Source organism: Ovis canadensis, chromosome 6, assembly GCF_042477335.2.
Source record: "Ovis canadensis isolate MfBH-ARS-UI-01 breed Bighorn chromosome 6, ARS-UI_OviCan_v2, whole genome shotgun sequence".
Classification (NCBI taxonomy): Eukaryota; Metazoa; Chordata; class Mammalia; order Artiodactyla; family Bovidae; genus Ovis; species Ovis canadensis.
In genome coordinates, this window is record NC_091250.1 from 130,530,351 (window position 1) to 130,557,975 (window position 27,625).

General features: G+C 53.1%; 1 protein-coding gene across 2 annotated transcripts in view; it reads left to right on the forward strand.

Moving 5' to 3' along the window:
* SORCS2 (sortilin related VPS10 domain containing receptor 2) overlaps window positions 1-27,625 on the forward strand; it is a 491,847-nt gene that overhangs the window by 406,678 nt on the left and 57,544 nt on the right. For both annotated transcript variants that reach the window (XM_069594798.1, XM_069594797.1), the window contains exons 5-8: window positions 7,298-7,371; window positions 12,111-12,175; window positions 15,149-15,267; window positions 17,619-17,708. In XM_069594798.1, coding sequence (XP_069450899.1) covers window positions 7,298-7,371; window positions 12,111-12,175; window positions 15,149-15,267; window positions 17,619-17,708 — 348 coding nt within the window. The remainder of the gene's footprint in view (window positions 1-7,297; window positions 7,372-12,110; window positions 12,176-15,148; window positions 15,268-17,618; window positions 17,709-27,625) is intronic.

A 27,625-nucleotide genomic window follows, 5' to 3' on the forward strand; every position in this document is an offset into this window, starting at 1 on the left:
ATATTTGTGTCATTATTTGATTATTGTCTGTACCTTACACACACACTTGAGGTCAGCTCTTTGCTGGGGGGGTGGGGAGGGGGGAGGGCTATGCCTGGCCATTTCTTTCACAATTTTATCTCATGTTCCTGGCTGGAAATATGGAATGAAGGATAGAAGGAAGGGGGATGGATGAGAGGATGAATGGATAGATGGGTGGGTGTGGGGGTAGATGGAAGGTGGATGGATATAAGGATGGATGCATAGGGGTGGATGGATGGTGGGTGGGTGGATGGATAGATCGATGGGAGGATGGATGCATGGGGTGGATGGATGGTGGGTGGGTAGATGGATCAGTGGGTGGATGAGTGGATGGGTGGCTAGATGGGTGGGGGTGTGGGTAGATGGAAGGTATGGATAGGCGGATGGATGGAAGAATGGATGCATAGGGATGGATGGATGATGGGTGGGTGGCTGGATGGATGGGTGGATGGATGGGTGGATGGATGGGTGGATGGGTGGCTAAATGGGTGGGGTATGGGTAGATGGAAGGTATGGATAGGTGGATGGATGGAAGAATGGATGCATAGGGATGGATGGATGATGGGTGGGTGGATGGATGGATGGGTGGATGGATAGGTGGGTGGGAGGGTGGATGGCGGATGGATGGAAGGATGGATGCGTGGGGGTGGATGGATGATGGGTGGGTGGATGGATGGGTGGGTGGATGGATAGGTGGGTGGGAGGGTGGATGGTGGATGGATGGATGGGTGGATGCGTGGGGGTGGATGGATGATGTAGATGGATCGACGGCAGTTTAACGAATGAATTTCTACCAGTAGGGACCATCATGGTCAGGGACCTCCAAATGAAACTCCCTGCCTGGCCTGAGCCATGGCTGTCTACAGGAGCTGGCCTCCTTGCTGGTCCTCAAATTAGTGTGTCTGCTTTGACCTGGAATACATCACACCCACTCACACACCACTGGCCAAAGCAAGTCTTGTGTCAAGACCTGGTCCTCACTGACTGACTGAAGTTCAGGATGTCCCTGAAATTCCCTGGCCTGGCGGGCTGCCTCTGCTCCGGGTGCTCTCCTTTGGGACAGCATGTGCTTTGGGGTATTAATAGTGCTACTTAGCTTTCCATGTAATTAGACTAAAGCACAATCACAGAGACTTATTTTCCTGCAGAAATCCACTGCATTGCAATTGCTCTTTAATTTATGGTGCCCTGAAAAATTAATGGAGCTGAAATCTCAGTTATTTTCTTTGGTTCTTTTTTGTGACTATCAGGAAAGAAAAAGGGGAGAAGACAGGCTGCGTTGTGGTTGTAAAGGGAATGAGAAATTTGAGGACATCAATATCAGTGACAGCAGGGCTTTCGGCTTTTTTAGGCTTCATGGTTTAGGAAGCTCGCTAACTCCCCAGAAGCCAGATGGCGTGGGTGGACAGCATCGACTTTGATGCCCACAGACCCGGTGTGTCAGGCAGTGTCTGCTGCTCTAGAGCTGAGTAACACACAGCCCCAGAGCGCCTCGGCTCCCGGCAGCAAGCATTCTTTCTCATTCCCGGGTCTCTGAGTCAGCGGGCATCCTGGCAGGCTTGGCTGGGACTGCCTAGCCGTGGCTCCTGGGCAGGGTTTGGGTCTCTAGTTCTGGAATCAGTGGTTACTTGCGGACGTGCTAGTCTCGTGGCAGAGGCGCAGAGGAGACCGCACGGGGACCTTCATGGGTCTGCTTATACCTGCAAAAGATCACATCCCCTTCCACGGGCAAAGCAAGTCACGTGCCAAAGGCATGTGGACCGCAGGCTGGACATCAATATCCGGCTCACAGGGGCTGACAGATGTCTGCAAAACCAAATGCCTTCCTCTGCTTCCTCCCCGTCCCTCCCCGCTCAGATGCCTGCCCCTTCCTCTAGCAGACAGACCCTCTTCCCCTGCTCAGACTGCCCTAACTCCCTATTTCTAGTTCACTCCTTTACTGTGTCACTGAGGCTACCCTATTTGGATCCTGGACAGGCTCCCTGGGTGAGATCCAAAGGCAGTGGTTTTTCTTTCAAGGCCCAGCAAATTGCATTAGGCTCCTGGGATCAAAAGGATGTCATAGCTGGACAGCCTGGCCCCCATGTCAGCTCGCTAGGGACCCTGGTATGACACTGATCAGTCTGTTTCCTTCCGCTCGAGCCTCAGACCTGCTCGCAGACAGAGCCCTGGGCACTTAACCTCTAAGACATCAGTAGACCCACTCTTATGTTTTATTCTGCTTCCTGTCAAGAGCCTCCTCGCTTCCCAGCACTGTGAGAAATTGGCCTGAGCATGAGAGTGCCTTCCAGAAACTTCAGTTCAGTTCAGTTCAGTCGCTCAGTCGCGTCCGACTCTTTGAAACCCCATGGACTGCAGCACACCAGGCCTCCCTGTCCATCACCAACTCCTGGAGCTTGTTCAAACTCACTGTTCATCGAGTTGGTGATGCCATCCAGCCATCTCATCCTCTGTCGTCCCCTTCTCCCATCTTCAATCTTTCCCAGCATCAGGGTCTTTTCAAATGAGTCAGCTCTTCACATCAGGTGGCCAAAGTATTGGAGTTTCAGCTTCAACACCAGTCCTTCCAGTGAATATTCAGGACTGATTTCCTTTAGGATTGACAACTTAGTAGAGGAGAAAAGACACCTTGGCCAATCAGGGAAGCCTGCCTGGAGAAGGGGGGTTGAACAGGGGCTTAGAGAATGAGTCAGGATGTAAGTTTACTTTTTAATAGAACTTCCGAGCAGCAAAGATAATTGCACAAGAAAAGAAAGGAAAATGAGCCCTGGTAATCCTCCAGGGGTTGGTGGTGGGGCAGACAAGAGCTCTCCTAAGAAGGGATGAGGGGGATCTGTGGTCAGGAGAACAGCTTTGCAAGCAGTGAGAATCTTGCAGCTCTGAGTGTGTTCGTTTTCGCTCCGGCCTTTGTGTCTGATGGGGCTCAGGCAGGAAAGAGACCTCACTCTGGATATTTTAAGTAGAAAAAGGATTTAGGATTTAGGGCAATTGGGTCCTCTCTAAATTGCTGGGCCTCTGGAAGGGGGGCTTCAGACCAGACTCCCAAGGATCCTCCCAGAAGCCTGAGGATCTGGACCAGCAGAGGAAGGCAGGGTACCAGGAGCTCTGCTGGGGTCACCAAGATCAAGAACACGCAGCTGATGCTGGGGTCCAGGCATCTGAAGTCATCACTGCCACAGCCCACACTGCCTGGGAACGTCCACAAAGCCAGTGACTGGCCCTGTGGCTGCCTCCACCACAAATGCCCTTCCAGCCCCCAGGACCGGAGGATGGATGCCAAGCACGTCCCCATGACCTTGCTGGCCAGCAAAACAGAGTTACCGCGTGACCCAGCAATCCCACTCCCTGGGCATATATCCAGAGCCCACCATAATTTGAAAAGACACGTGTATCCCAGTGTTCACTACAGCACTGCTTGCAGGAGCCAGGACATAGAAACAGCCTGAACGTGCATCGGCAGAGGCGTGGATGACGAGGAGGCGGTCCACACGCACAGTGGAACATCCCTCAGCAGTAAGAGAGAATGACATGATGCCATTTGCGAAAGCAGGGCTGGATCTAGAGATTATCATACGAAGTAAGCCAGACAGAGAAAGACAAGTACCACACGACAGCACGCACATGTGGAATCTAAAAACAAAGGCACGGATAAATCTATTTACAAAGCAGAAATAGACCCACAGACGTAGGAAAGACACCGTTACTGAAGGAGGGAGAACAAATTAGGAGGTTGGGATTAACATACAGACACCGCATGCGTGCGTGCAGAGTCGCTTCAGTCGTGTCCGATTCTTTGCGACCCTATAGACTGTAGCTCACCAGCTTCCTCTGTCCGTGGAATTCTCCAGGCAAGAATACTGGAGTGGCTTGCCAGGCCCATCTCCATGGGATCTTCCTTACCCAGGGATCAAACCCACGTCTCTTACGCTTCCTGCATTGGCAGGCAGGTTCTTTACCACTAGCGCCACCTGGAAAGCCTAACATACATACACATTGCTGCTGCTGCTGTTGCTGCTGCTAAGTCGCTTCAGTCGTGTCTGACTCTGTGCGACCCCATTGACGGCAGCCCATCAGGCTCCTCCATCCCTGGGATTCTCCAGGCAAGGGTACTGGAGTGGGTTGCCATTTCCTTCTCCAATGCATGAAACTGGAAAGCGAAAGTGAAGTCGTTTCAGTCATGTCTGACTCTTAGCGACCCCACAGACTGCACCCTACCAGGCTCCTCCGCCCATGGGATTTTCCATGCAAGAGTACTGGAGTGGGGTGCCACTGCCTTCTCCGTATATACACATTACTATATATAAAATAAATAAGAAGAAACTACGGCATAGTACAGGGAACCAGACTCGCATTTTGAAATAACTTATAAGGAAGAGAATCTGAAAAGTAAAGAACATGTATATATAAAGCATATATAATTTATTATATATGATTAGGCACATTGGGCTTCCCTGGTGGCTCAACTGGTAATGGATCTGCCTGCAATGCGAAAGACCTGGGTTCATGTCCCTGGGTTGGGAAGACCCCCCGGAGGAGGGAAAGGGAATGTATAAGAAGAAATTATATACATTATTTATAAACAAATCATATATATGTATAAGTTACTGTGCCGTACAGCTGATACGAACATGACATTGTACATCAAAACTGTATTTCAAGAAATAGATGGCCAAGGCCGCAGGGAACTGATTCCACGGCACTCTGGCCTTCCAAACCTCGCACGGGTGGGTCTGTCTGACCCAGAAGTCTAGCTTCGAGGGAGTCTGAGCAACGTTGGATTTCAGCTTTGCAGCCTTTGCGGCATGACCAGGTACCCTACAGCAAGGGAGAAAAGGGTGCTGAGTTCCAACCATATCTCCAGCCTGCCGCTGAACGCCGGGTGGAATTGCCGTGCTTCTGAGAATTGTGTGAGACCCCCAGCACACGTGTCTGCGAATGCACCTTCCCTCCGCCCTCCTCCCCCTCCTCCTCCTTTATTTCTCCCTCGTCCTGACTCCCGATCGGTTTCATCCTTACGTCAGAGCAGCACGTGCTACGGCAAACCGTGCCACTCCGTCTCTTGAAGCCTCCGTCTAGAGCAAGCCCGCTCATCCCCAGGATGCTGCCTGCAGGTTTTAGCTGTGGTAACTAGGACGTCCCTGATGTGTTTATTCTTGTGTATTCACTGGTATTGGTCTTTTACTCAGCAGAAATGTTCTATTTCTGCAGCGACTGGCTGTGCACTATGAAATCACCTCCCACGAGAGCAAATTGGAAAGGCTTCATAAAGTTCCGGGCAGGTGTCATAAACACAGAAGCGTCGGCAGCGATGGAAACAAGCCCACCATCCATTAAGCTGAGGGTTTCATAACTTGCAGCTGGAAACTGACAGCTACCGTCTCCTTTCTCATTCACTTATACTGCCTGAGGATCTGAACCATGCTCTCTCAATTTGCAGATGGGTAAAGCGAGACTGCCCTCAGGGAGAGGAGTCAGCCTGGGGGCGTGAGAGGGGAGGAGGGCTGTTCCAAGTGGAGGGGACAGCATGTGTGAAGGCCAAGAGGCAAGAGAGAGGAAAGCGATGGACCCAGAAAGGAGTGAGGGTTGAACACAATGGGAGCCTGTTGAGGAAGTTGCGAAAGGGCCTCTGGTTCTAAGCAGCCCAGGGCTGGGAAGCCCCGGAGGGGTAGCTGGGGAGGCGATCGGCACTGAGCAGGAGACACACTAAGATGCAGACTCAGCCTCTTTGGGTAAGAAAACCTCGCAGACTGGGCATTCTCTCCCTGCAGGTGAGAGCAGAGGAGAGCAGCTGAGCAACTCCAAGTTTATGGGAAAGGACCAGGTTCCCCTGGTGGCTCCATGCTAAAGAACCCACTTGCCAGTGCAGGAGCTGCAGGTTCGATCCCCGGTCGGGGAAAGATCCCACGTGCCGTGAGGACTCAGCCTGTGCAGCACACCTGTTGAGCTTGTGCTCTAGAGACCAGGAACCGAAACTACGGAGCTCACGTGCCGCAACTCCTGAAGCCCCTGCACGCCGGGACCCATGCCCTGCAGCAAGAGAAGCCCCTACAATGAGAAGCCCCCGTGTCACAACTGGACAGTGGCCTCTGCTAGCCGCACCTAAATGAAAGCCCAGGCAGCAACGGAGGCCCAGCACAGCCAAAAATAAACAAATAAAATTATTGTTTAAAATGTACCAAAAACTTAAAGACACTTGAAAAATAACTGGAGTCGTCAGTCTTTAAAAAAAAAAACAAAAACAAAAAAAGAACAAGTGCTCACAATTGTTGCCAGGGTCCCAGCGCGTCCGTCAGACGACCATTCAGAGTGACTCTCGAGGCTCTTGGTGATGTTCACGGCGGGGACAGCCTCCCTGAAGAGGGCGTCTTCTCACAAGTCCCCGAGGTTAGGAGGTTTGGAGATGCTCTCGGCAAGGAGGAAGCACTCGTGCAGGAGCTTGCTGCTTTTCTGCGGCTGTGGCAAAGACAGAAGGGACGTTTTCCACAAGTTTCTCTCCCAGGCAGCCGTGGGATCTGCAGCGGTCAGGGCCGTTGTTGGCAAGGGGGCAAGGAGGTCCAGGCACCCAGACTGACAGTGTGGGTGGACCCAGGACAGATCAGGATTGAGGGACCAGGCGGGCGTGGGGTGCTGGCTCCTGTGGTCTCCGCCCCGCCCCGGGTAGCTCTGTCCAGGAGAATGGTGGGGCCGACACACCCCCCAGGGACCCTGAGTCTCACGTCAGCTCATTGTTCCACCTGGCTTCACTCACAAAACCTCAAGTTCAAAGTTGAAAGGATTAGGTCTTTCGAGTCAGTGATTGCAGAGCATGAACCCTAAGTGCAGGCCCTGGGTCACTGTAGCGGTCAAGGCCCCAGCCAGCCTGCAGAATGGGCGCTGCTGTTCCAGCACTGACCAGCTCTCCCTTCCTGCCCCTCCTCCCCAGCGCCCAGCCCCCATGAGAGCTTAAGGGACGCTCAGGTCCCTCCCATGTGCCTGCACCCAGTCACACCGCGCCCAGGACCTCTGCCACACACACCCGCACCCGCCGTCTCTAGGGTCGTCTCGGCCGGCCTGGGGTCAAGAACGACCCTGTGTGGAGTTCCCACTTGACCTTCTGCTTCTCGGAGGCTGGTCTGCAGCCACCTAGAGCGCAGGGCCTGCCCTCCCCGCTTTCCCGCTGGGCTGAGCAAGACCCACCTCCTTGGGGCACTCCGCGTCCAGGACAGATGGGCCTCTGGGAAGAGGCTCGCTCCTCGGTCATAACCAGACCTTCCTCTCTGCTCCTTCTGCCCTAAAGCTCTATGTGTCGTCTGACCTGGGGAGGAAGTGGACCCTTCTGCAGGAGCGAGTGACCAAAGACCACGTGTTCTGGTGAGCATGCCCCTCGGGACCCGGGGGCCCCCAGCCCTACCTTCCTCACCCGGGGGGCCTCCAGGGCACCCTCTCTGCTCTGCTGGGTGGTGTCAGAAATGGTGGAGGGCTGGGACTCGGCATCCCCCGGGCACGTGTGTGCTTGTTTACGTGTGAGTCTCCCTCTCTGGGCCTCCGCTTCCTCGACAATAGATGGGGACGCTAATGCCCATAACCCTGGCACAGCACCCACACTCGCAAGCCTCCTACCCCCTCGCAGATCTGCCCTGCCCCCCTTCCCCCTCCCCTACCCCCCTCCCTCCTCTCCACCGCCCCTCCCACTGCCTCCCCTGCCCCCTGCCTCCTCCCCACCGCCCCTCCCACTGCCTCCCCTGCCCTCTCCCTCCTCCCCTCCCTCCTCCCTCCTCCCCACTGCCCCTCCCATGCCCCCTTCCTCCTCCCTCCTCCTCTGCCCCTCCCTCCTCCTCTGCCTCCTCCCTCCTCTCCTCTGCCTCCCTCCTCCTCTCCTCTGCCTCCCTCCACTGCCTCCCCTGCCGGCTCCCTCCTCCCTTGCCCCCTCCTTCCTCCCCTCTGATTCCTCCCTCCTCCCCACTGCCCCCTCCCTCCTCCCTTGCCCCCTCCCTCCTCTTCTCTGCCTCCTCCTTCCTCCCCTCTGATTCCTCCCTCCTCCCCTCTGATTCCTCCCTCCTCCCCACTGCCCCTCCCTCCTCCCTTGTCCCCTCCCTCCCCCTGGCCTGGTCCTGACTCAGCCCCTGACTCACTGCCCAGCTGTGCAGCCCCAGCCAGCGCCCCGGCTTCGTCCGCATTTCTGTCATCTCTTGGGAGTTGATCAAAATCGGTCTGCGTAGGTAGCGCTCTGGTCTCACTGCCCCAGCGAGGGGGCTCCGGTGCTCAGGAAATGCCTGTTGGATGAGAGAGCGAATGAGGCCCACAGAGGACAAGACTTGGCCGAGGTCCGCGGGCAGAGGGAGGGGGAGCCGAGCGCAGGGTTCCCGCGGCCTCTAGAGGTGCACGCAGAGACAAGCTCTTTCTACCAAGGTGTGATTCCTGAGTGTGGACATGCGCACACACACACACTCACGTTCTCTGCTTCGAATCTCGTTCGGGCCACACACTAACACACGGACTCCCCGCCAGGCCACAGTCCTGTCTCCACAGGACAAACACGTGGAAACAACTCCCTGCCCACCCCGCGGCCTCTTCAGTGCCTTTATGCCAATCAGGACCAGGAACTAGCTGGCTGACACAGGGCCACGGGCCGCAGAAGGGGAGCCTTGGTCTCTCCCCCGGAGCAACGGCCTGTCGGTGCGCCTTCCACCACATGCCTGCCCTCAAGAGGGCCCGGGTCTTCCTCAGAAACTAGGGCACCAGTCTCAGGCCTTGTCATTCCTGTCAACACGGGCTCAGGGAAGTGGGGAGGGGTCAGGAGGTGCGGAGAGGCTGGGAGGAGGGGAGGGTTCAAGAGGTTGGAGGGATCAAGAGGAGGGAGAAGCCAGGAGGAGGGAGGAGCCACGAGGAGGGAGGGGTCATGAGGAGGGAGGAGGCCAGGAGGAGGAAGGGATCCGAAGCTGGGAGCGATGGGGAGGGGTGGGGCTAGGAGATGGGAAGGCTTAGGTGAAGGGGAGGGGCTAGGAGGAAGGAGGGGGTCAGGAGGAGGGGAGGGGCTAGGAGGAGGGGAGGAGCTAGGAGATGGGAAGGCTTAGGAGAAGGGGAGGGGCTAGGAGGAAGGAGGGGTCAGGAGAGGGAATGGGCAGGGAGGGGGCAGTCTCTGGGCTGGAGGCCTGGGAGATTAGCATAGCTGGCAGCTCCACTGATGCGTCCAGTCCCAGGGAGACCTCTGGGGTCACCGAGCGAAGCGGCCCACAGACACTGAAGAGTTTGTGCTCATTTGGACACATTGTTATCTCGGGCAAATCAAATGATTTCTTCCCCAAGCTTCTGTCCTTGACCTGACAGCGGGAATTGCCAAAGCCCCATGTTCTAAGGCCTTCATGTTTTGAGACACTTAAGCAAGTGAGCTCATTAGATTGACCTCCTGGGGCCATGGCTAGGGACTGGGACACCTACTGTGTTTTGGGGCCGTGATAACTCTGGCTCATCACCTCCCTGCTAGTCTCTCAATGGCACTGGGACAGAATCGTGAGGGCCTCCCAGCAGCAGCCACGTTGTGAACACTGACCATCCACCAGGTGCTGACCACAGGTCCAAGTGCATCATCTTATGAAATCCACACAACAACCCCGACTGTCTCCCCTTCATGTGACAGAGGGGGACGTGGAGAGAGGCCAGGGCAGGTGTCCTCAGTCACACCGCCCGGAAGCAGCAGCCCCAGGCCACGGCTGCTTCTGCTTGTGGCCGGTGGCCATGCCCCTGGCCGCGCTGCCAAGCAATCTGCTCTCCTGCATTCCCCAGGCATTTCCAAGTTGGCCTTGGCACTCCAGCCCAGGTCCACCCATAATGCCTCAGCCTTCCTCTTCCGTGAGCTCCAGTGCCTGCCAGGTTGGGGGCAAGAGGCAGGGCCTCTGTCCTGAGGGGAGGGGAGGGAGTGACTGCTGCAGCCCTGGAGGCGGGTGGTGGGCATCTTGAGGGTTCAGCGGAATTGTTTGCATCAGAGCTTTCCTTAGTAACTCTCAACTCCCCAGGCTCCCAGAGCTATGGGCTTTTCCAACAGCTTGCTCAGCCACAGGTCTTCTCAAGCAACTGCTGCTTCCAAACAGCAGACCGAGGGCCTTCCCCAGACACCAGCTTTGGGGACCTTGACAAACAAGAAGGTCTAGGGGGCAACGCTTGTCCCTTCCCGCAGGGAGCCAGGCTCCATCTGAGCTGTGCAAGTGCAGAGGGTCATGTGGTCTTTCAAGACCCGCAGTCGAGGGTTTCTAGGGGCAGGGACCTCAGGCTCACCATGCCCCCAGCCTGTTGCTGGGCCTGGTGTGTGGACCTGCTGGAAAGTGGCAGGGGAGAGACTCCAGTGGAGAGAGAGAGAGGGGATGAGAGAGGGAATGAATGGATGAGATAAAGTGAGATAGATGGATGAGTGCATCAGAAAGTGAATGAGGAGTGAGCGAGCCGCAGGCTGGGTGTCATTACCCCATTCGCAGATGACGGATGGTCAAACTAAACTTCCTCTGCTGAGCTGAGGACCCGTCAGCGCTCCTGGTAGGGAACAATGTCTGACTTTATTCAGAAAAGAGGAAAATGTCACGCAGGAGGCCTCCTTCCAAGGAGCTTACAGATGGCCTATTCAGCAAGCCTAAATCAACACTTCGCCTTGCACTCAGACTGTCCGGAGGGTCAGCGTGATTGATGCTGGCTCCCACACTTAAACGCTCTGACTGCACTTCCCATCACCCGAGCATCTGTGGATTTCCCGTGTCCAGCAGGGACCACCTGGCCCCTGGAGGAGACGAAGCACACAGGGACCCCGGCACCAAGCCTGCTGGGCATTGGATTGAGAACCGAGGGGCCAGCGTGAGGCCAGGGGCTGTCCGCAGTGGGAGTTGAGTGCTCTGCAGGGACATCTCACTGGCCTGGAAGGGCCATGGTGATGCCTGTCCGGAGCTCTGAGTGAGTGGCGCCGCTGATGACACTCACTCTGATGCAGTGAGACTCAGCGCCAGATTTTCAGTCTGCCCTTCAGCAAAGTAACTGTGCTGCACCAACCAGGTCGGTGTCTGCGAGAGGGTCAGCCGGTGGACGCCTTTGGAACAGTCATATCGGCTGGAATGTACATTATAACACATTCAGTCAGCTCATCACACCCACGACCTCCTGGGTGTTCTCGCCTAAGAGACGGCTGAAGCAGACAGAAGGTTCTAAAGGGGGTGGACAGACAGAAGGTGACCGTCCAGTTGACATGGGGAACCAGTAAAATCTGGGAAACCCTGGACCACAGCACATCATCCCGAAGTGTCCTTTCAGGTGGAAAACCTGCACTTCACCTCCTGTGTGCCGTGCTGGGCGGGCAGGGGGCAGCACTCGCCTCGCCCCCCACGAAGGACGTAACCCCAGCCCCCGTGACGCGTCTTCCTCCCGTTCTTCTCAGCCTCGTTGAGCACTCTGCTGACACCAGCCATGGTCCCCACTGTGTCCTGTGCTGCCTGAACCCCTGGTCCAGTCGTGTCTGACTCTGCGACCCCATGGACTGTATAGGCCTTGGAATTCTCCAGGCCAGAATACTGGAGTGGGTCGCCTTTCCCTTCTCCAGGGCATCTTCCCAGCCCAGGGATTGAACCCAGGTCTCCCGCATTGCAGGCAGATTCTTTACCAGCTGAGCCACCAGGGAAGCCCAAGAATACTGGAGTGGGTAGCCTAGCCCTTCTCCAGCGGATCTTCCCAACCCAGGAATCGAACCAGGGTCTCCTGCATTGCAGGCGGACTCTTTACCAACTGAGCTATCAGGGAAGCCCCCAGACTAGGGTGATATTCCCAGGCCTCTCCTGCCTCCTAAGATCATTTCGATCACTAACACACGTGTGTACACGCACATGCATGCACACACGTACAGACATGGACGCGCAGGTCTTCTCTAAACTACTGTAAACAGAAGAATGCCCAGCAAGGCAGAGAGGGGGGGCTCCGTCGGCCTCCCAGGAGCAGCTGGGCTCTGGGGGTGGGCCGTGTCCTCTGAGCCTCGGACCCAGCAGGCCACGAGGCTCCCAGGGGTTCTGGCAGCAGGCAGGCCCAGGAGGAAGGGCTTGGGGGCTTCGTTTCCAAAGCCAACCTCTGCCGTTCTTTTCCAGGGCTGTGTCTGGGGTGGACGCTGACCCTGACTTGGTCCACCTGGAGGCCCAGGACCTCGGAGGAGGTAAGCGGGGAGGATTTAGGAGCCGGGCACCCTGAGTGCTCACCCCATGGCAGGCTTGGCCGCCCTTGTCCTTGGCGACTGGCCCTGAACAGCTGCCCTCACTGTGTTACGCTGTGGCATAATTTTAAATGTGGTTGTTTTCCAGCCAGGGATAAATCGAAGTCAAGAAGCTCCGCTCCAGTGGAAAAGTCTATTAAGAGGGCGATTTGTTCTGGCCCCTGAGCACTGAGTGCTTCCCCATCTCTCAGCCCCGATCCCCGCCTTGCACTTGCTGAGTGTTGAGGTGGGGCAGGGACTCTGATGGCTTCCCCCGGCTCCAGGGGGGCAGGAGCCTTCCTGGCAGATGAGCCCAGGGGCCACGCCTGTTAAGAGGAAGGTCCTCTGTGCTCACTGCCGACAGAACCATGGAATGTTCTAGAACATCACAGCCAGTAGGACCTATAGGTTGTGTCTTCAACTCAACAAACACTGGCTGAGCCCCCTGTGGACCAGGCCCAGGCCTGACCCTGCTGAGGACCCTCAGGTAGACAAGACACAGCCCTGCCCCTTGCCTGGCAGGACCTCCTTTGTTTCTACTGGCATTCAGACCTGGGCAGGGCCACGCTTCACCTACAGTGGGCGCCGACAAGTGTGAGCTGCTGTCCCTGGGGGGACGTAGCACATGGGGGGCGGGTTCAGTGCCAGGCACCGGAGTCCTGGTTGGTGACCGAAGCTCTGGAGATAGCTCCCAGCCCTCTATGTGGCAGCCACGTGACCCTGGAAATGACCTCAGCTCCCTGCCCTCAGCATCCTTCTCTGTGGAATGGGTCCCACGCGTGGTGCTCAGCCTGGGGCAGCGTGGGTCATCAAGTGAGGGGGGTCCCCTTACCACGTCCGAGCCCTCGGCTCTTCCCTGGACGCCCCAGCCCCTGCCCTACAGGAAGCAGGGCAGCGTCACTGTTGCTTCTGCTTTGCTTCTTGAGCTCAGTCATGGGGTCTGGAGCCGGTGCAGACCCCAGCCCTGCCACCCTCCATGCAAAAATCCCAAATCACCACCCCGGCCCGGGAGTCCCACCAGAACCCCATCCAGCCGAGCTTGGTGGCACAGAATCCCGGCCTTTAGGACCCACTGCACTGGCCACCCCGCCTACCCTCCAGCCAGCCTGAGCTACTGACCATTCCCCAAGGTCACCCTGGCCCCCGCCATTGCCCCCGTGGGAAGGCTGGGCCCTGTCCCTGGAAGGCCCCTGGGGTGGCAGTGCAGGCTGTGGACGGGAGGACGGTCACTGCTGTCTCACTGGGGCTTGTTCACGAGAGCCGAGCGCCCGCCTCCCTTCTCAGCCCCGTGGTCAGAAACTTCACCTCGGCAGCCAGAGTGGTTTACGCCACAGAGATTAGCACGGGCTGTGGGTCAGCCCTTCTCCCACTGCACAGACCGTCCGCGCCGCGAGAGGTGGCCTTTGTCTGTCTTGCTGGCAGCAGAGCTGGAGCAGGGAGGACCTGACCATCGTGAAGTGAGCGAGCGAATGAGCAAGTGGGCGGGTGAGCGAGCGAATGAGCGGCTGAAGGCGTGGCCGAGCGAGTGGGCGGGTGAGCAGCCGGTCCACTGAGTCTGGCCTGGGTTCGGCTCCACAGCGTGCCCAGCCAGGCAAGCCCGCAACAGGATATTCAGTGTTGACCACAGGGAGTGACTGGCCTGTTTAGAGGGGAGAAGGACGCGGTTCTAGAGGAATCGGGCTGTGGCACAGCCATGGCTGATTGCGAGCCTACTGTGCACACTGTTTCAGGGGTCCCTGCCGGTGAGTTAGGGCAGGGCTTCCAGCCCCCAGCCCGGCCCCCTGGCATTCTCTGTGCTGCCCAACTACCCCAGGCCGTGGGCAGGATATGCCCCCAAAGGTGCTGGTGTCTCTGAGGGCCTGGCTGGGCTCCATTGGGCCCCTGAAGTTAATTCTGCTCCTGCCCACACGTGGGAGAGATGAGTCCCCAGGGCAGAGGCTCCAGGCAACTACCCGGGCCCCCCCTCACATCCCAGAGACAGAGGGCCTGATGGAAATGGGAGTCTCTAGGCAAAGCTGGTGTTCAATTTGCTCAACCATAGATATTTCAAAAAGGATGAAAGGGTTTGCCTAAATCTAGTGGGGAAAGAACCCCTGAGTCCCTGCTCACACCCACCTGTGGATTGGGTGTGAGTGGAGAGACGTCTGGAGGGCGGGAGGGGTCCCAGCCGTGACAGGCACTGTGGCCCTGGACTGTCCCTTCTCTTGGTGGCCACACACCCACTGGGCCCGGGGAAGGCCAGTGGCTGGGGCTTGTGTGGCGATCTCCCGCCCACACCTCTGGGGTTGCTCTGCGGCCCCTCTCCCAGAGAGGGGGTCCAGGTGTCCAGGGAGGCACAGGTGTTGTGTCTGCAGGCAGAGGGTGCACCGGGCAGAGCAGGGACCTAGTCCTACTCACACAGCTGTGCTCTCCTGCAGGACTTTAGCCCAGGGTCAGCAAACGCTTCCCATCAAGGCCAGCTGGCAAACGTTTCAGCTTGACTGGCCGTGCGGCCTATGCTGCCCAAGACCGCCATGGTAGTGTGAAGGCGCTGTGTGTGATGCGTAAACACGCAGACATAGCTGTGTTCCATTGAGCCTTTCTTTGGGAAAAGCCTGGAGGCTGGCCGGGTAGCCCTTTGCTCAGCCTCAGTTTCTGCATCTGGAAGATGAGATCCCCCCGCCCCCTAGAGTATGGTCCTGAGGATTGAAAGAGCTCCTCACAGGAGAGCGCCGGGCACAGAGCCACCCCCGCCCCCACTCAGCAGCAGGTGTAGTCATCGCAGGGCCAACCCTTTAAAATTCAGACCCACAAACAACATCCGCGGCGGTGGCATCGGAACATGGAGCGAGAAGGTTCAGCACTTGGTCGTGTCTGGGGCTGCGTCTGACTCCGTCAGCTAGCGTCTGGGCATTTTGAGATCTGACGCCCCGTGTGGCTGCCTCTTGTCCCCTGCAGGCATTCGATACGTCACCTGCCAGGTCCACAACTGCTCCGATAACACATGGACGACGCCCTTCGCGGGGCCCATCGACCGCGGCTCTCTGACCGTGCAAGACGACTACGTCTTCGTTAAGGTGCGCTTGCTTCCGGGCTCCTGGAAACTGGCAGGAGGTGATGTGGACTATAAGCCACTCTGGGGGAAATGGAATCACTCCAACAGGAAGCCATGAAACGGCCTTTTACCTTCAAGTGCTACTTACTTCAGCTCCGGCTGCCCCTGTGGCAAGGCGCCCACCCCCCAGGTGGCAAATGGTGCAGGGCTGCCATCCGCTCCTTCTCCCTTCTGCCCACCAGGACCCTCCCACAGCTCAGGGCCCCCAAGCCTGAATCCGTGTTGCTCCATCTGGTTCTGGTGGCTTTGAGTTGGCATGGGTTCTCTCTGGTCATTGTTCTTGGCTACTGGCCGTCAGCCGTCCACAGCCCAGGGACCAAGCCCTGCTGCCTGGCACTCAGATCACAGTTGGGACCACCCTCCAAAACCGTGGGATCTGACTGTTCAGAGGCTCCAGGGAGCACCTGGTCATACCAGCTCTTGATCACTTCCACTGGTGAGGAACTCACTCCTTTCAAAACAGCCCATCCCCTCCGAGACAACTCAAATCTTCGGAAATGTCATTACAGCGGTGAGATAAAGTGTTTCCGCTACTCTCATCCACCGGCCCCTGTTCTGCCCGCTAGGATCCCAGGAGATGATACCACAGGCTCTGATGGAGACGGTCCCTAAGGGCACTGGCTGGGTGCTCTCTCCACCGAAGGCTCCCCCATCTCAGAGACACTTCACCACCCCAGCAGAGTGGGCCAGCACCTCCTGTGGAGTGGGGGCTGGAACTGGCGGGGTGTGTCACGGCCGCCACTGGGGCAGTCCATTAGAGGCTCCTGCCACCACCAGCCCCGACTCCCAGCCCTGCGCTCATTCTCCCTCACCCACTGCTGAGGCCCCTCGGCTTCCCATACCTTCCGTCTGTTTGCACGTGCTCTTCCCTGGGCTTGGAGTGCTCACGGCCCCTTCCCCACCTCCTCTTCCAATACTCTGTCATGTACCCCCTCCTCCAGGAAGCCTTCCTTGGCTTCCGCCTACTTCAGCCCGCTGGTTGCCTCCTTGGAGTGCCCCCAGCTCTCTCTCCCTTCCTTCATTGCAGCCCAGGCCACACTATGGTCTTTACCATAGACCCTGGAGTCTGCAGGGAGGGTGTACTCAGCACCTCCCACTGCATTTCTCAAACATCTGCTGAGTGTTGGAACAATAGTGGCATCAGCTTCTTTGACATCAATCCCACATGGAGTGTTTTCGAAACACTTTGCTTGGTCCGCCACCACCCCAGCCTGAGACCCTGGGGGCACAGCTGTGGCTGAATGGGCTGGGCTGGTCATTGTGCAGCAGGGGGCCCTGAGTCGGGGTGGAGGCTTGGTTAGAGGTGCTGGGAAGCCTGGCCAGGCTGAGGGTGGGCCATGCAAGGGGGCTCAGGGAGGACTGGGGTGCTACAAGGAAGCAGGGGGCACCATGATCGGGCAGCTCAGGGGCCAGGTCTAGAAGTGGGGGTTCAAGAAACTGAGTTGCAGTGGGTGAAGGAGCCACCCCTGTGCTCAGCCTTGGCGGTGCTCAGGCGTGATTGTGACGGCTCTCAGCTCTGTCTCAGAGGCCTGGTCTGCCGCTGGTGACACTGAGTCAGACAGGAGAGATGCGTGCCTGGCTAGGGGTTGAGGTCAGGGGCCACAGGGCTCTGTCCAGCTCCTGGCCCAATCTGTCTCCCATCGCCTGTTTGCCCCCTTGCTCCTCTTCCCCTCTCCCTCCTCCTCACTTGCCCCTTCCCCCAAAGAAGCAAATGCTGCTCTTTTCCTGGCTCTTCCATTATGTCCCATGGGAGACAAGTTACTCCAGCTCTGGGCCTCACTTTGCTCATCTGTAAAATGGAAGTGACCACAGCTCGTGGAGCTGCTGGTCTTGATGCCGATGAACTGTCTTATGTCACACACGTGGCCATCCCAGGAGTCGTGCCTGTCATTCTGCTTCTCCTGCCTTGGGTTTTGGCGGCATCTTATGTGACTTGAACTTACTTTTGCCCCGTCTCTTCCCCCACTCAGCAGCTCACCAAGTACTCTCACTAAGAGAAGTTCTGGGGAACAGAATTTTCTTTCCCTTGTACTGTAACTCAGATATAGGGAAGCAAAGTGCTGAAGGAGCACAAGGGAAGGAGATTAGTTCTAACTGAGGGAGGAGGAGGAAGACTTCCCAGAGGTGGGGCATTTGGTATGGGGCTCTGAAGGATGAATAGGAGTCTGTCTATTTCAGGCAAAGCACATGTAAGCAACATAAAAGGGCATTTTCACCAGCTGAGATACAACGTGCAGTTCTTCATTCATGAAGATCTGTCTTGCTTAACTGGAAACCTAGCCCCTTAAAAGAGTGTTTTTCCCCTCCTGTTAGGCAACCACAACAAACCAGACCAAATACTACATCTCTTACCGCCGCAATGAATTTGTCCGGATGAAGCTGCCAAAGTATGCGTTGCCAAAGGTAAGAGTGGGTTCCCTGTTCCGCCTGGCCCTGAGCTGTGTCCTGAGCCTGCGCTGACTTGGGGGCCTGCAGGTGCTTGGTGATGGCCAGGTCAGGACGGACAAGAGCAAGGCGGCCTTGCTCCCTGCAATGACTCCCCTCCCCCTCCACTCCACCCTTGCACGTGCCCAGCTGCATCCTGTCCTAGGGCCTCCACCACGCTCCTTCCTCTGCCTGTTCTTCCTTTTCCCCAGACTCCTGCACACGTGATGTTTCAGAGCAGTATCTCCTCCCACTGAGCCTCCAGGCTGGTCCTGCTCACACCTTACACTTCTCTTTCCTGACACTCAGGGTGGGGCTGGGGCGCAGTTTCTGTTTTATTCACCACTGCATTCCAGCTGTCTACTATGGTGCCTAGCATGCAGTAGGTGCTCAATCAATGCTACTTCCTTCCCCTTGTGTGTATGTGTGTATGAGCTGGTCAGTCATGTCTGACTCTTTGTGTCCCCATGGACTGTAGCCCGCCAGACTCCTCTGTCCATGGGATTTTCCAGACAAGAATACTAGACTGGGTTGCCATTCCCTTCTCCAGGGGATCTCCCTGAACCAGGGATCAAACCTGGGTCTCCTGCATTGCAGTCAGATTCTTTATCATCTGAGCCACCAGGGAAGTCCTGGCAAGCAAGGGACGTGGAGGCTGCCCAGACCCTGCCCCCACCCTGTTTCAGAGTGAACTCCACACTCCCCTCCCTGCTGGTATGGTATTCCAATTTTACAAAGGAAGTGACTGGATCAGAGAGGCTAAGTACCCTGTCTGAAGTCACACAGCTGGTAAGAAGCCAAAGCACGTTTCACTCTGAGGTAGAGGGTGAGGGGGTCTGAGACCAGCCTCCGGCTATGTCTCCCTCCGGAGGATGTTTCCACTCCATGTGCATAATTCGGAAACACAAATAGAGGCAGCCTTTCCTCACCCACACGCTTACTGAGCATCATGTATAAGCTGGGAACTGACTCTACAGCTGTGAGTCAGACACCTCAAATTCCTTCCCTGGCTGGGTTTTCAGAGGAAACAGGCAGAAAGTCAGGCAGACAAATGTGTGGAATAATTGCCAGCTGTGGTGTGTGCTGTAAAGGGGATAAGAGGCCGAGCCAGAGAGTGACAGAGGATGGGGGAAGCTTCCCTGAGGCGGGTGTTTGCTCTGAAGCCCGAAGGCTGGGGGAACGCTGTTCAGGGGTAGGACGGTGCAGGTGCAAAAGCCCTGGGGCCAGAGAGACCTGGCTGGAGGGGAGAGGGTGGGGGCCAGGTGAGAGGAGGCAGTCCTTCCTATCACCCAGCTTCAAAGGATGACCAAGGACCTCCTCATAGGGGTGGCGTTCGTATTGGCACTAAGCGTCCTCACTCAGAGGTCCTGCCCAGGACCAGGAATGGGCCAGGGGTGGGGGGTGATGCACAAGTCAGGCTGCTCTCAGGGATCATCCCCCGACCCCAAGCCCAGCGTGGGGTGTCCCAAGGCCACATTCGGTCTTGTGAGCACACTGCCCACCCAGGCAGCAGGCTGCTTCCTCTCCACCAAATTCAGGAGAGCAGCCAGACCCCGTGTTCCCACCAACAACGTGGAAAGCTACCTAACTGAGTTTCCTAATCAGATTTTGTTGTTATACGGTGAATCTGTGACTCTTGCCTCTTTCCTCTGCTCAAACCATTTCCATCTTTTTTTTTTTTCCCTTTCTTTCTTTCATTAATGGCCCAAGTAACGTCATGAAAACAACAGAAACCAGAGCCGAGGGGAACTCACCACAGCCTCCCCACCTCCTTCCCTCCCTCCCCTCCCCCAGCCCTGTTCAATTGCCCCTGGCCCCTGGCCCCTGGCCTCTGGCCCCTGGCCCCAAGCAAAGGTGACTTTTCTGCAGCTGCGTCATTGCAGTCACTCTGTCTGCAGCCTGGCTTTCACATGACAATGTCTTGGGAGAATTTTTCCCAAATGATACATGATAGCCCCTTTTAAATGACGGCAAAACTTTCAACTCAGGAAACCGGGCCTTGTTCAGCTAAGCCAGACTCCTGTTGTTTGGGTATCTGGGTCGTCTCCATATTTCACAGTTATAAACTGTGCTGCTAGGAATATATTTACACCCACAGGTATTTATTTTTTTATTTTCACGAGTTAGTCTAAAAAGAATTTCTGGACCAAGGATATAAACATTTGCGGAGCTTAGCTGCGTTCTAAAAGGGTTCCACCTTGCCACCAGCAAAGTTAGAATAGGCCTGTTTTAACACGGCTTTGACAAATTTTGTGTTGTATCAATTCTATTTTCCTTCTACTTAAAAAGGTATAAATGGCCTCATTCTGTCGTTTTAATTCACCTATCTCTGAAAACTAAAATGGGTAAACAGTTTTTATTCTTTGCTTAGATTGTTACTTGTAGAGATTTTTAAAAAAATACTCAAGTTCCCTAAGAGAAAAAAAAAAAAATCAGACAACGGCTACAAACAGACCAAAGAGAGGAAAAATCCAAATAACTACAGATTCTATAAAAACATTCATAAGCATAAAGTGAATGCAAATTTACTTTAAAGTGAAATAGTCTCTTATCTGTAATATGTTCACATAAAATAAAATCCATAAAGTGTAGGAATGAAGGAGAAAGTGACATCATGGAAGAGGGTGGGCTGGAAGCATGGAGTCCATCTTCTCACTTGGGCAACGATCACACTGGCAGAACCCTCCTGATGTAATGATTTTGGAACTTCTGGTCTGTTCCGAGGCTTGCAGCTTCCAGGGGAAGGCTTGGAGGGTAAGTCATTAATTTCCACAGTTTTGGCTCTTCCCAAGGTAGCAGCTAAACGTCTCTCCCGACCTCCCCCTCAGCCTCAGGACAGCATCCGTGCACGTGTTCCTGGAGCCGTGGACACACAGCTTGCAGGATTCGTGACGCTAATCCCTGGGTACCAGCAGGTCTGGGGCTGTATGCTCGTGATCATGAAGTACTTAATTTCTTCCACTTGGTGGTGGTTTTAGCATCTGTAAAACAACTCCGGGATTGTACGTCAGACACTATTATCTAGGTCCTTCAGAGAGGAGCTAAAGCAGAGGATACGGGGAAGGGTCTGTCCTGGGAAGGCCCCATAGGGTCCTGCTGGTCTTACAGCCAGGGCCTGTTTCCACCCCCACCTCCACATTTATTTTCCTTCTTTTCCCTTTTGGGAGCCAACATTTAAGGACAGAGGATGAGATGATCAGATGGCATCATCAACTCAATGGATATGAATTTGAGCAAGCTCCAGGAGATAGTGAAGGACAGGGGAGCCTGGTGTGCTGCAGTCCATGAAGTCACAAAGGTTCATACATGACTTAGCAACTGAACAACAGTTTAGGGATGAGGATGTTCAGAAGCAACCACCATATGGAGGGATTTAGAAAGTCACCAAGCATGCCCAGGAAAAAGCTCACGCTCAGATAAGACTTGAGGAGAACTTCAGTTTATACCTCAGGCTGATTCCCAAGACACACACAGCCTGCAGCAATAAAATCAAAATTAAACAAACAAACAAACAGAAAAGCCAGCAAACCCTGGAGGCGGGGGGGGGGGGGGGGGGGGGGGAGGGGGAGTCTGATTTCCAGAGTTCCTGCGTTACTAGACTCCAATATCCAGTTTTCAACAGCAAGGAGACCACAAGGCAAGCAAAGCAGGGGCCATCCATGCAAAGGGGAGAACGCCAGCAGAAGCGGCCTCTGAGAAAGGCCGGATGGCAGACCTGCTGGACAGACTTTAATGTAACTGCCTGCAAGATGCTCAAAGAAGTAAAAGAAACGGGAGACAGTCAGGAAAGCAATGTACTAATGAATTAGAAATACACGCCTACTTCATTTTATTACACCTAGCAGATACTGCATTCTTTTTAACAAATTATAAGTCTGTGGCAACCCTGCATGGAGCCAGTCTATTGGGCCATTTTTCCAACAGCATTTGCTTTTTTGTCTTTGCATCATATTTTGGTAAATCTCACAATATTTCAAACCTTTTCATTATTACCATATTCATTATGATCAGTGACTTTTGATGTGACTGCTATAGTTGCCTGGAGCCAACTTAATTGATAGATGTGTTGTGTGTTTTGGCTGCTCCGCTGAGCAGCCATTCCCCCATCTTTGTCCTTTTCCTCTGACCTCCCTATTCCCTCAGACATACCAAACTGACATTAGAATGGCCTCTAAGTGTTCCAGTGAAAGGAAGAGTCACACTTCTTTCACTTTAAATTAAAACCTGGAAATGATTACACTTAGTGAGGAAGACCTGTTCAAATCCAAGACAGGCTGAAAGTCAGAACTTTTACCGCAAACAGCCAGGCTGTGAATTGAAAGGACGAGTTCTTGAAGGAAATTAAAAGTGCTGCTCCCACGAACACATGAACAAACAGCCTTATCGCGGAAATGGAGAAAACCAAACAGGCTCATCACTGACCTGGAGAAAGTCTGAATCATCTGGATAGAAGATCACACCAACTACAGCATTCCATTAAACAAAGCCAAAACCCAGAGCAAAGTGCTGTGCTGTGCTAAGTAGCTCAGTCATGTCAGACTTTTTGCAATCCCAGGTTCCTCTGTCCACGAGGATTCTCCAGGCAAGAATACCAAGGTGGATTGCTACGCCCTCCTCCAGGGGATCTTCCCAACACAGGGATTGAACCCAGGCCTCCCACATTGTAGGCGGATCATTTTACCATCTGAGCCACCAGGGGAGCCCAAGGCAAGCACTAACTCTCCTCAATTCTATAAAGGCTGAGAGGTGAGGAAGCTGCAGAAAAAATGTCTGAAGTTGGCAGGGACTGGTTCATGAGGTTTGAGGAAAGAAGCCATCTCCATAACATCATTGTGCAAAGTGACAAAGCAAGAGCCGATGCACTAACAGAAGCTGCCACAAGTTATCCAGAGACGACTAAGATTATTAATTAAGGTAGCTACCTCATTGGAAAAGACTCTGATGCCGGGAGGGATTGGGGGCAGGAGGAGAAGGGGACAACAGAGGATGGGATGGCTGGATGGCATCACCGACTCGATGCACATGAGTTTGAGTGAACTCCGGGAGTTTGTGATGGACAGGGAGGCCTGGGGTGCTGCAATTCATGGGTCGCAAAGAGTCGGACACGATTGAGTGACTGAACTGAACTGAACACTAAACAACAAACTTTCATTGTAGACATGCAGCCTCTGTTGGAAGAAGATGCCATCTAGGACTTTCATAGGTAGAGAGGAGAAGTCAGTGCCTGGCACCAAAGCTTCAAAGGACTGACTGACTCTCTTGTTAGGGGCTAATGCAGCTGATGACTTTCAGTTGACACCAATGCTCATTTACCATTCTGAAAATGTTAGGGCCTTTAGGAATCATGATAAATCTACTCTGCCTGTGTTCAGTAAATGAAACAAAGCCTGAATGATGGTGTATCTATTTGCAGTGTGGCTCACTGCCTGTTTTAGCCCTACTCTTGAGACCTAGCGCTCTGAAAAAAGATTCCTTTCAAAATATCACTGCTCATTTGACAGTACACCTGGCCCCCAAGAGCTCTGATGGGGATATACAGTGAGATTAATGTCAGCATGTTGGTTTCACACCTGCTGACACAGGGTGCAATCTACAACTCATGCATCCAGGAGTGATTTCAACTTTCAAGTCTTAATATTTAATAAATACAGCTCACAAGGCTATAACTGCTATAGACAGTGACTCCTCTAATGGATCTGGGCAAAGTCAATCAAAACCCTTCTAGGAAGGATCTCCCATTCTAGATGCCATTAAGAACATTTGTGATTCATGAGAAGAGGTCAAAGTGTCAACATCAATAGGAGTTTGGAAGAAGTGGAGTCCAGCCCTCATGGACGACTTTGAAAGGTTTAAGACTTTTGTGGTAGAACTAGCAAGAGAACCAGAATTAGAAGTGTAGCCTGAAGATGCGACTGAATTTCTGCAAGCTATGGAGGAGCCTGGTGGGCTGCAATCCATGGGGTTGCAAAGAGTCAGACACGACTGAGCGACTTCATTTTCACTTTTCACTTTCATCATTGGAGAAGGAAATGGCAATCCACTCCAGTATTCTTGCCTGGAGAATCCCAGGGACGGGGGAGCCTGGTGGGCTGCCGTCTATGGGGTTGCACAGAATCGGACACGACTGAAGCGACTTAGAAGCAGCAGCATGACCAAACTTCAAGGAATGAAGAAGTGCTCCTTATGGATGAGCAAGAAAGATTTCTTGGATGGAATTTACTCCTGGTGGAGATGCTGTGAAGATTGCTGAAATCACAACAAAGGATTTAGATGTTACACAAGCTCAGTTGGAGTGGCAATGGCAGAGTTTGAGAGGATTGATACCAATTTTGAAAGAAGTCTACTGTGGGTAAATGCTATCAAACGGCATTGCATTCTATAGAGAAATTATTCAAAATAGGAAGAGTGAATAGATGCAGCATTGTTCATTGTTGTCTTATTTTAAGAAGTTGCCACAACCACCAGACTGATCACACAGCAGCTGTCAACAACTAGTTCAGACCCTCTACCAGCAAAAAGATTATGACTCACTGAAGTCTAAGATGGTGGTTACCTGTTTTTTAACAATAAAGTACTTTTTAGTTAAGGTATATACATTTTGTAAGACATAATGCTACTGCGCGCTTAATAGATTACAGTATAGTGTGAATGTAACTTTTATATATATACTGAGAAAACAAAGAAATCTGTGTGACTCACTTTATTGTGATGTTTGATTTTTTGGGGTGGTCTGGAGCTGAACCCACAGTATCTCTAATGTGCCTCTGTAGCAAAAAAATAGATAGAACACATGGAACCAAAAAGAAATTCTGAAGCTAAAAGGGACAATAATTGAAATGGACAGTCCACTAGAGAGATTCAAAACCAGATGTGAGCAAGTAGAAGAAAGAAGCAGAGAACTCTGGAGACGGGACAATTGAGATGAGAAAACCTGGGGGACAGAAAGAAAAAAAATGAAGAAAAGTGAACTCTAAGAGACTGTGGGCCATCGTCAAGTCAGCCAATATACGAACCGTGGAAGTCCCGGGAGAAGGAGAAAGAGAAAGGGGCAGAGGAATTATCTGAAAGCCTGAAACTTCCCTAAAACTGATGAAAATATAACTATAAAGATCTTTAAAAGCTTGGTGAGCTCCAAGTAGCATAAACACTAGTAAGAGTTCCACACCAAGACATTATAATCAAGCTGTGGGAACACAAAGAAAGAATCTTGGAAGCGGCAAGAGACAAGTCACTCATCACATACAGGGACCATCAGTAAGACTGTAGGCAGATTTGTTATCAGAAAGCTTGGAGGCTTTGGAGCTGCAACATTCAAAGTGCTGGAAGAATTTGGTGAAGATTTTGGTTCGTTCAGCTGTTCCTTAAATTTTATGTAAAAATCTATGAGGACATTTCCCCTATCATTCTTACTAAAATGTTTTTAAGCCTTCCAAGAGTACTTCTTTAAAATGGTTTCACTACAACTAATGGAATAACGCCAATATATACACCGTCTCTGCCTGTTCTCCACTCCGTTCCTCCTTTCCGTGACGATCTCACTTCATTCCTCAAGGCCACTGTTGTAGGAACTTTCGCTCATTTGTGTCCAACTCCTTGCAACCCCATGGGCTGCAGTCACCAGGCTTCCCTGTCCTCCACTATGTCCTGGAATTTGCTCACACTCATATCCACTGAGTCAGTGGTGCTATCCAACAACCTCATCCTCTGTTACCCCTTCCCCTCCCGCCTTCAATCTTTCCCAGCATCAGGGTCTTTTCAAATATCAGTGCTTCACGTCAGGTGGCCAAAGTATTGGAGCTTCAGCTTCAGCATCAGTCCTTCCAATGACTATTCAGGACTGATTTCCTTTAGGATGGACTGGTTGGATCTCCTTGCTGCACCAAGGGACTCTCCAAGGGACTCTCAAGAGTCTTCTCCAGCACCACAGTTTGAAAGCATCAATTCTTTCATGCTCAGCCTCCTTTGGGGTCCAGCTGTCACATTGGTATATGACTATTGGGAAATCCATAGCCTTGATTATACAGACCTTTGTTGGCAAACGGATGTCTCTGCTTTTTAATATGCTGTCAAGGTTGCTCATACCTTTCCTTCCAAGGAGCGAGCATCTTTTAATTTTGTGGCTGCAGTCACCATCCACAGTGATTTTGGAGCCCAAGAAAATAAAATCTGCTTCCACTTTCCCCCCACCCATCTATTTGCCAGGAAGTAATGGGACTGGATGCCATGATCTTAGTTTTTTGAATGTTGAGTTTTAAGCCAGCTTTTTCACTCTCCTCTTTCACCTTTATCAAGAGGCTCTTTAGTTCCTCTTTGCTTTCTGCCATTAGAGCGGCATCATCTCCCTATTTAAGGCTGTTGATCTTTCTCTCGGCATCTTGATTCCAGCTTGTGATTCATCCAGCCTGGCATTTCACATGATGTACTCTGCATAGAAATTAAATAAACAGGGTGACAGGATACAGCTTTGATATACTCCTTTCCCAATTTTTAACCAGTATGTTGTTCCACGTCTGGTTCTAACATTGCTTCTTGACCCACAAACAGGTTTCTCGGGAGACAGGTAAGGTGATCTGGTATTCCCATCTCTTTAAGAACTTTCCACAGTTTGTTGTGATCCACACAGTGAAAGGCTTTAGTGTAGTCAGTGAAGCAGAAGTAAATATTTTTCTGGAATTCCCTTGCTTTCTTTCTGATCCCGTGGATGTTGGCAATTTTATCTCTGGTTCCTCTGCCTTTTCTAAATCCAGCTTGTACATCTGGAAGTTCTCAGTTCACATACTGCTGAAGCCTAGCTTGAAGGGTTTCGAGCATTACCTTACTAGCATGTGAAATGAGCGCAACTGTATGGTAATTTGAACATTCTTTGGCATTGCCTTCCTTTGGGATTGGAATGAAGACTGACCTTTTCCAGTCCTGTAGCCACTGCTGAGTTTTCCAAATTTGCTGACATGTTGAGTGCAGCACTTTAACAGCATCATCTTTTAGGATCTTAAATAGCTCAGCTGGAACTCCATCACCTCCACTAACTTTGTTCATTGTATATTCATTCTTATTCTTCATCTTAGTTTAACAAACCCTAAATCTTAGCTGGTGCCTTGCTTCCCAGCTGGGACTAAATTTTACAGCTTCCCTTGCAGCTACATGTGGTGATTTCTGAAATCTGGCCAATGAGATTAAGTGGAATCGTCAGGTCTGGGAGACTTCTCAGAGCCCTATTTTAAACACTAGCCTTTCCCTCCTCTTTCCTCTCTCCCTCCTTTTGCCTTGCACATTGACAAGATGGCTGGCTGGAGCTCTAGCAATCATCCTGGACCATCAGTAGATGGGGCAGAACTGGGCAGGAGAATGGTGACTCAGAAGGAGCCTCTGTTCCTGGCGTCTCTGTCCCTGGTGATTCCAGCTTCTACACTGGGATGTCTACCTCTGGAGTCCTTTTACATTTGGGGAAAAATGAGTTTCTATCTCATTTGAGTCACTTTTTTTTGCAGTTTATATTACTTATGAAGTGAACTCGCTCAGTCGTGTCTGACTCTTTGTGACCCCATGGACTGTAGCCCACCAGGCTCTTCCATCCATGGGATTCTCCAGGCAAGGATACTGGAGTGGGTTGCCATTTCCTTCTCCAGGGGATCTTCCCAACCCAGGGATCAAACCCGGGTCTCCCGCATTGCATGCAGGGGCTTTACCCTCTGAGCCACTGGGGAAGCCCCTATATTACTTATAATCAAACCTAATTCTCCCTGATAAAAAACACTAGCAACTCTGATGTTTCCACATATTTCTCCAGACATATAGACGTGTGTGTGTGTGTGTGTGTGTGTGTGTGTGTGCGCGCACGCACTCAGCCTCTCAGTCATGTCCTTTGTGACCCCATAGACTCTTTGGGACTCCGTGGA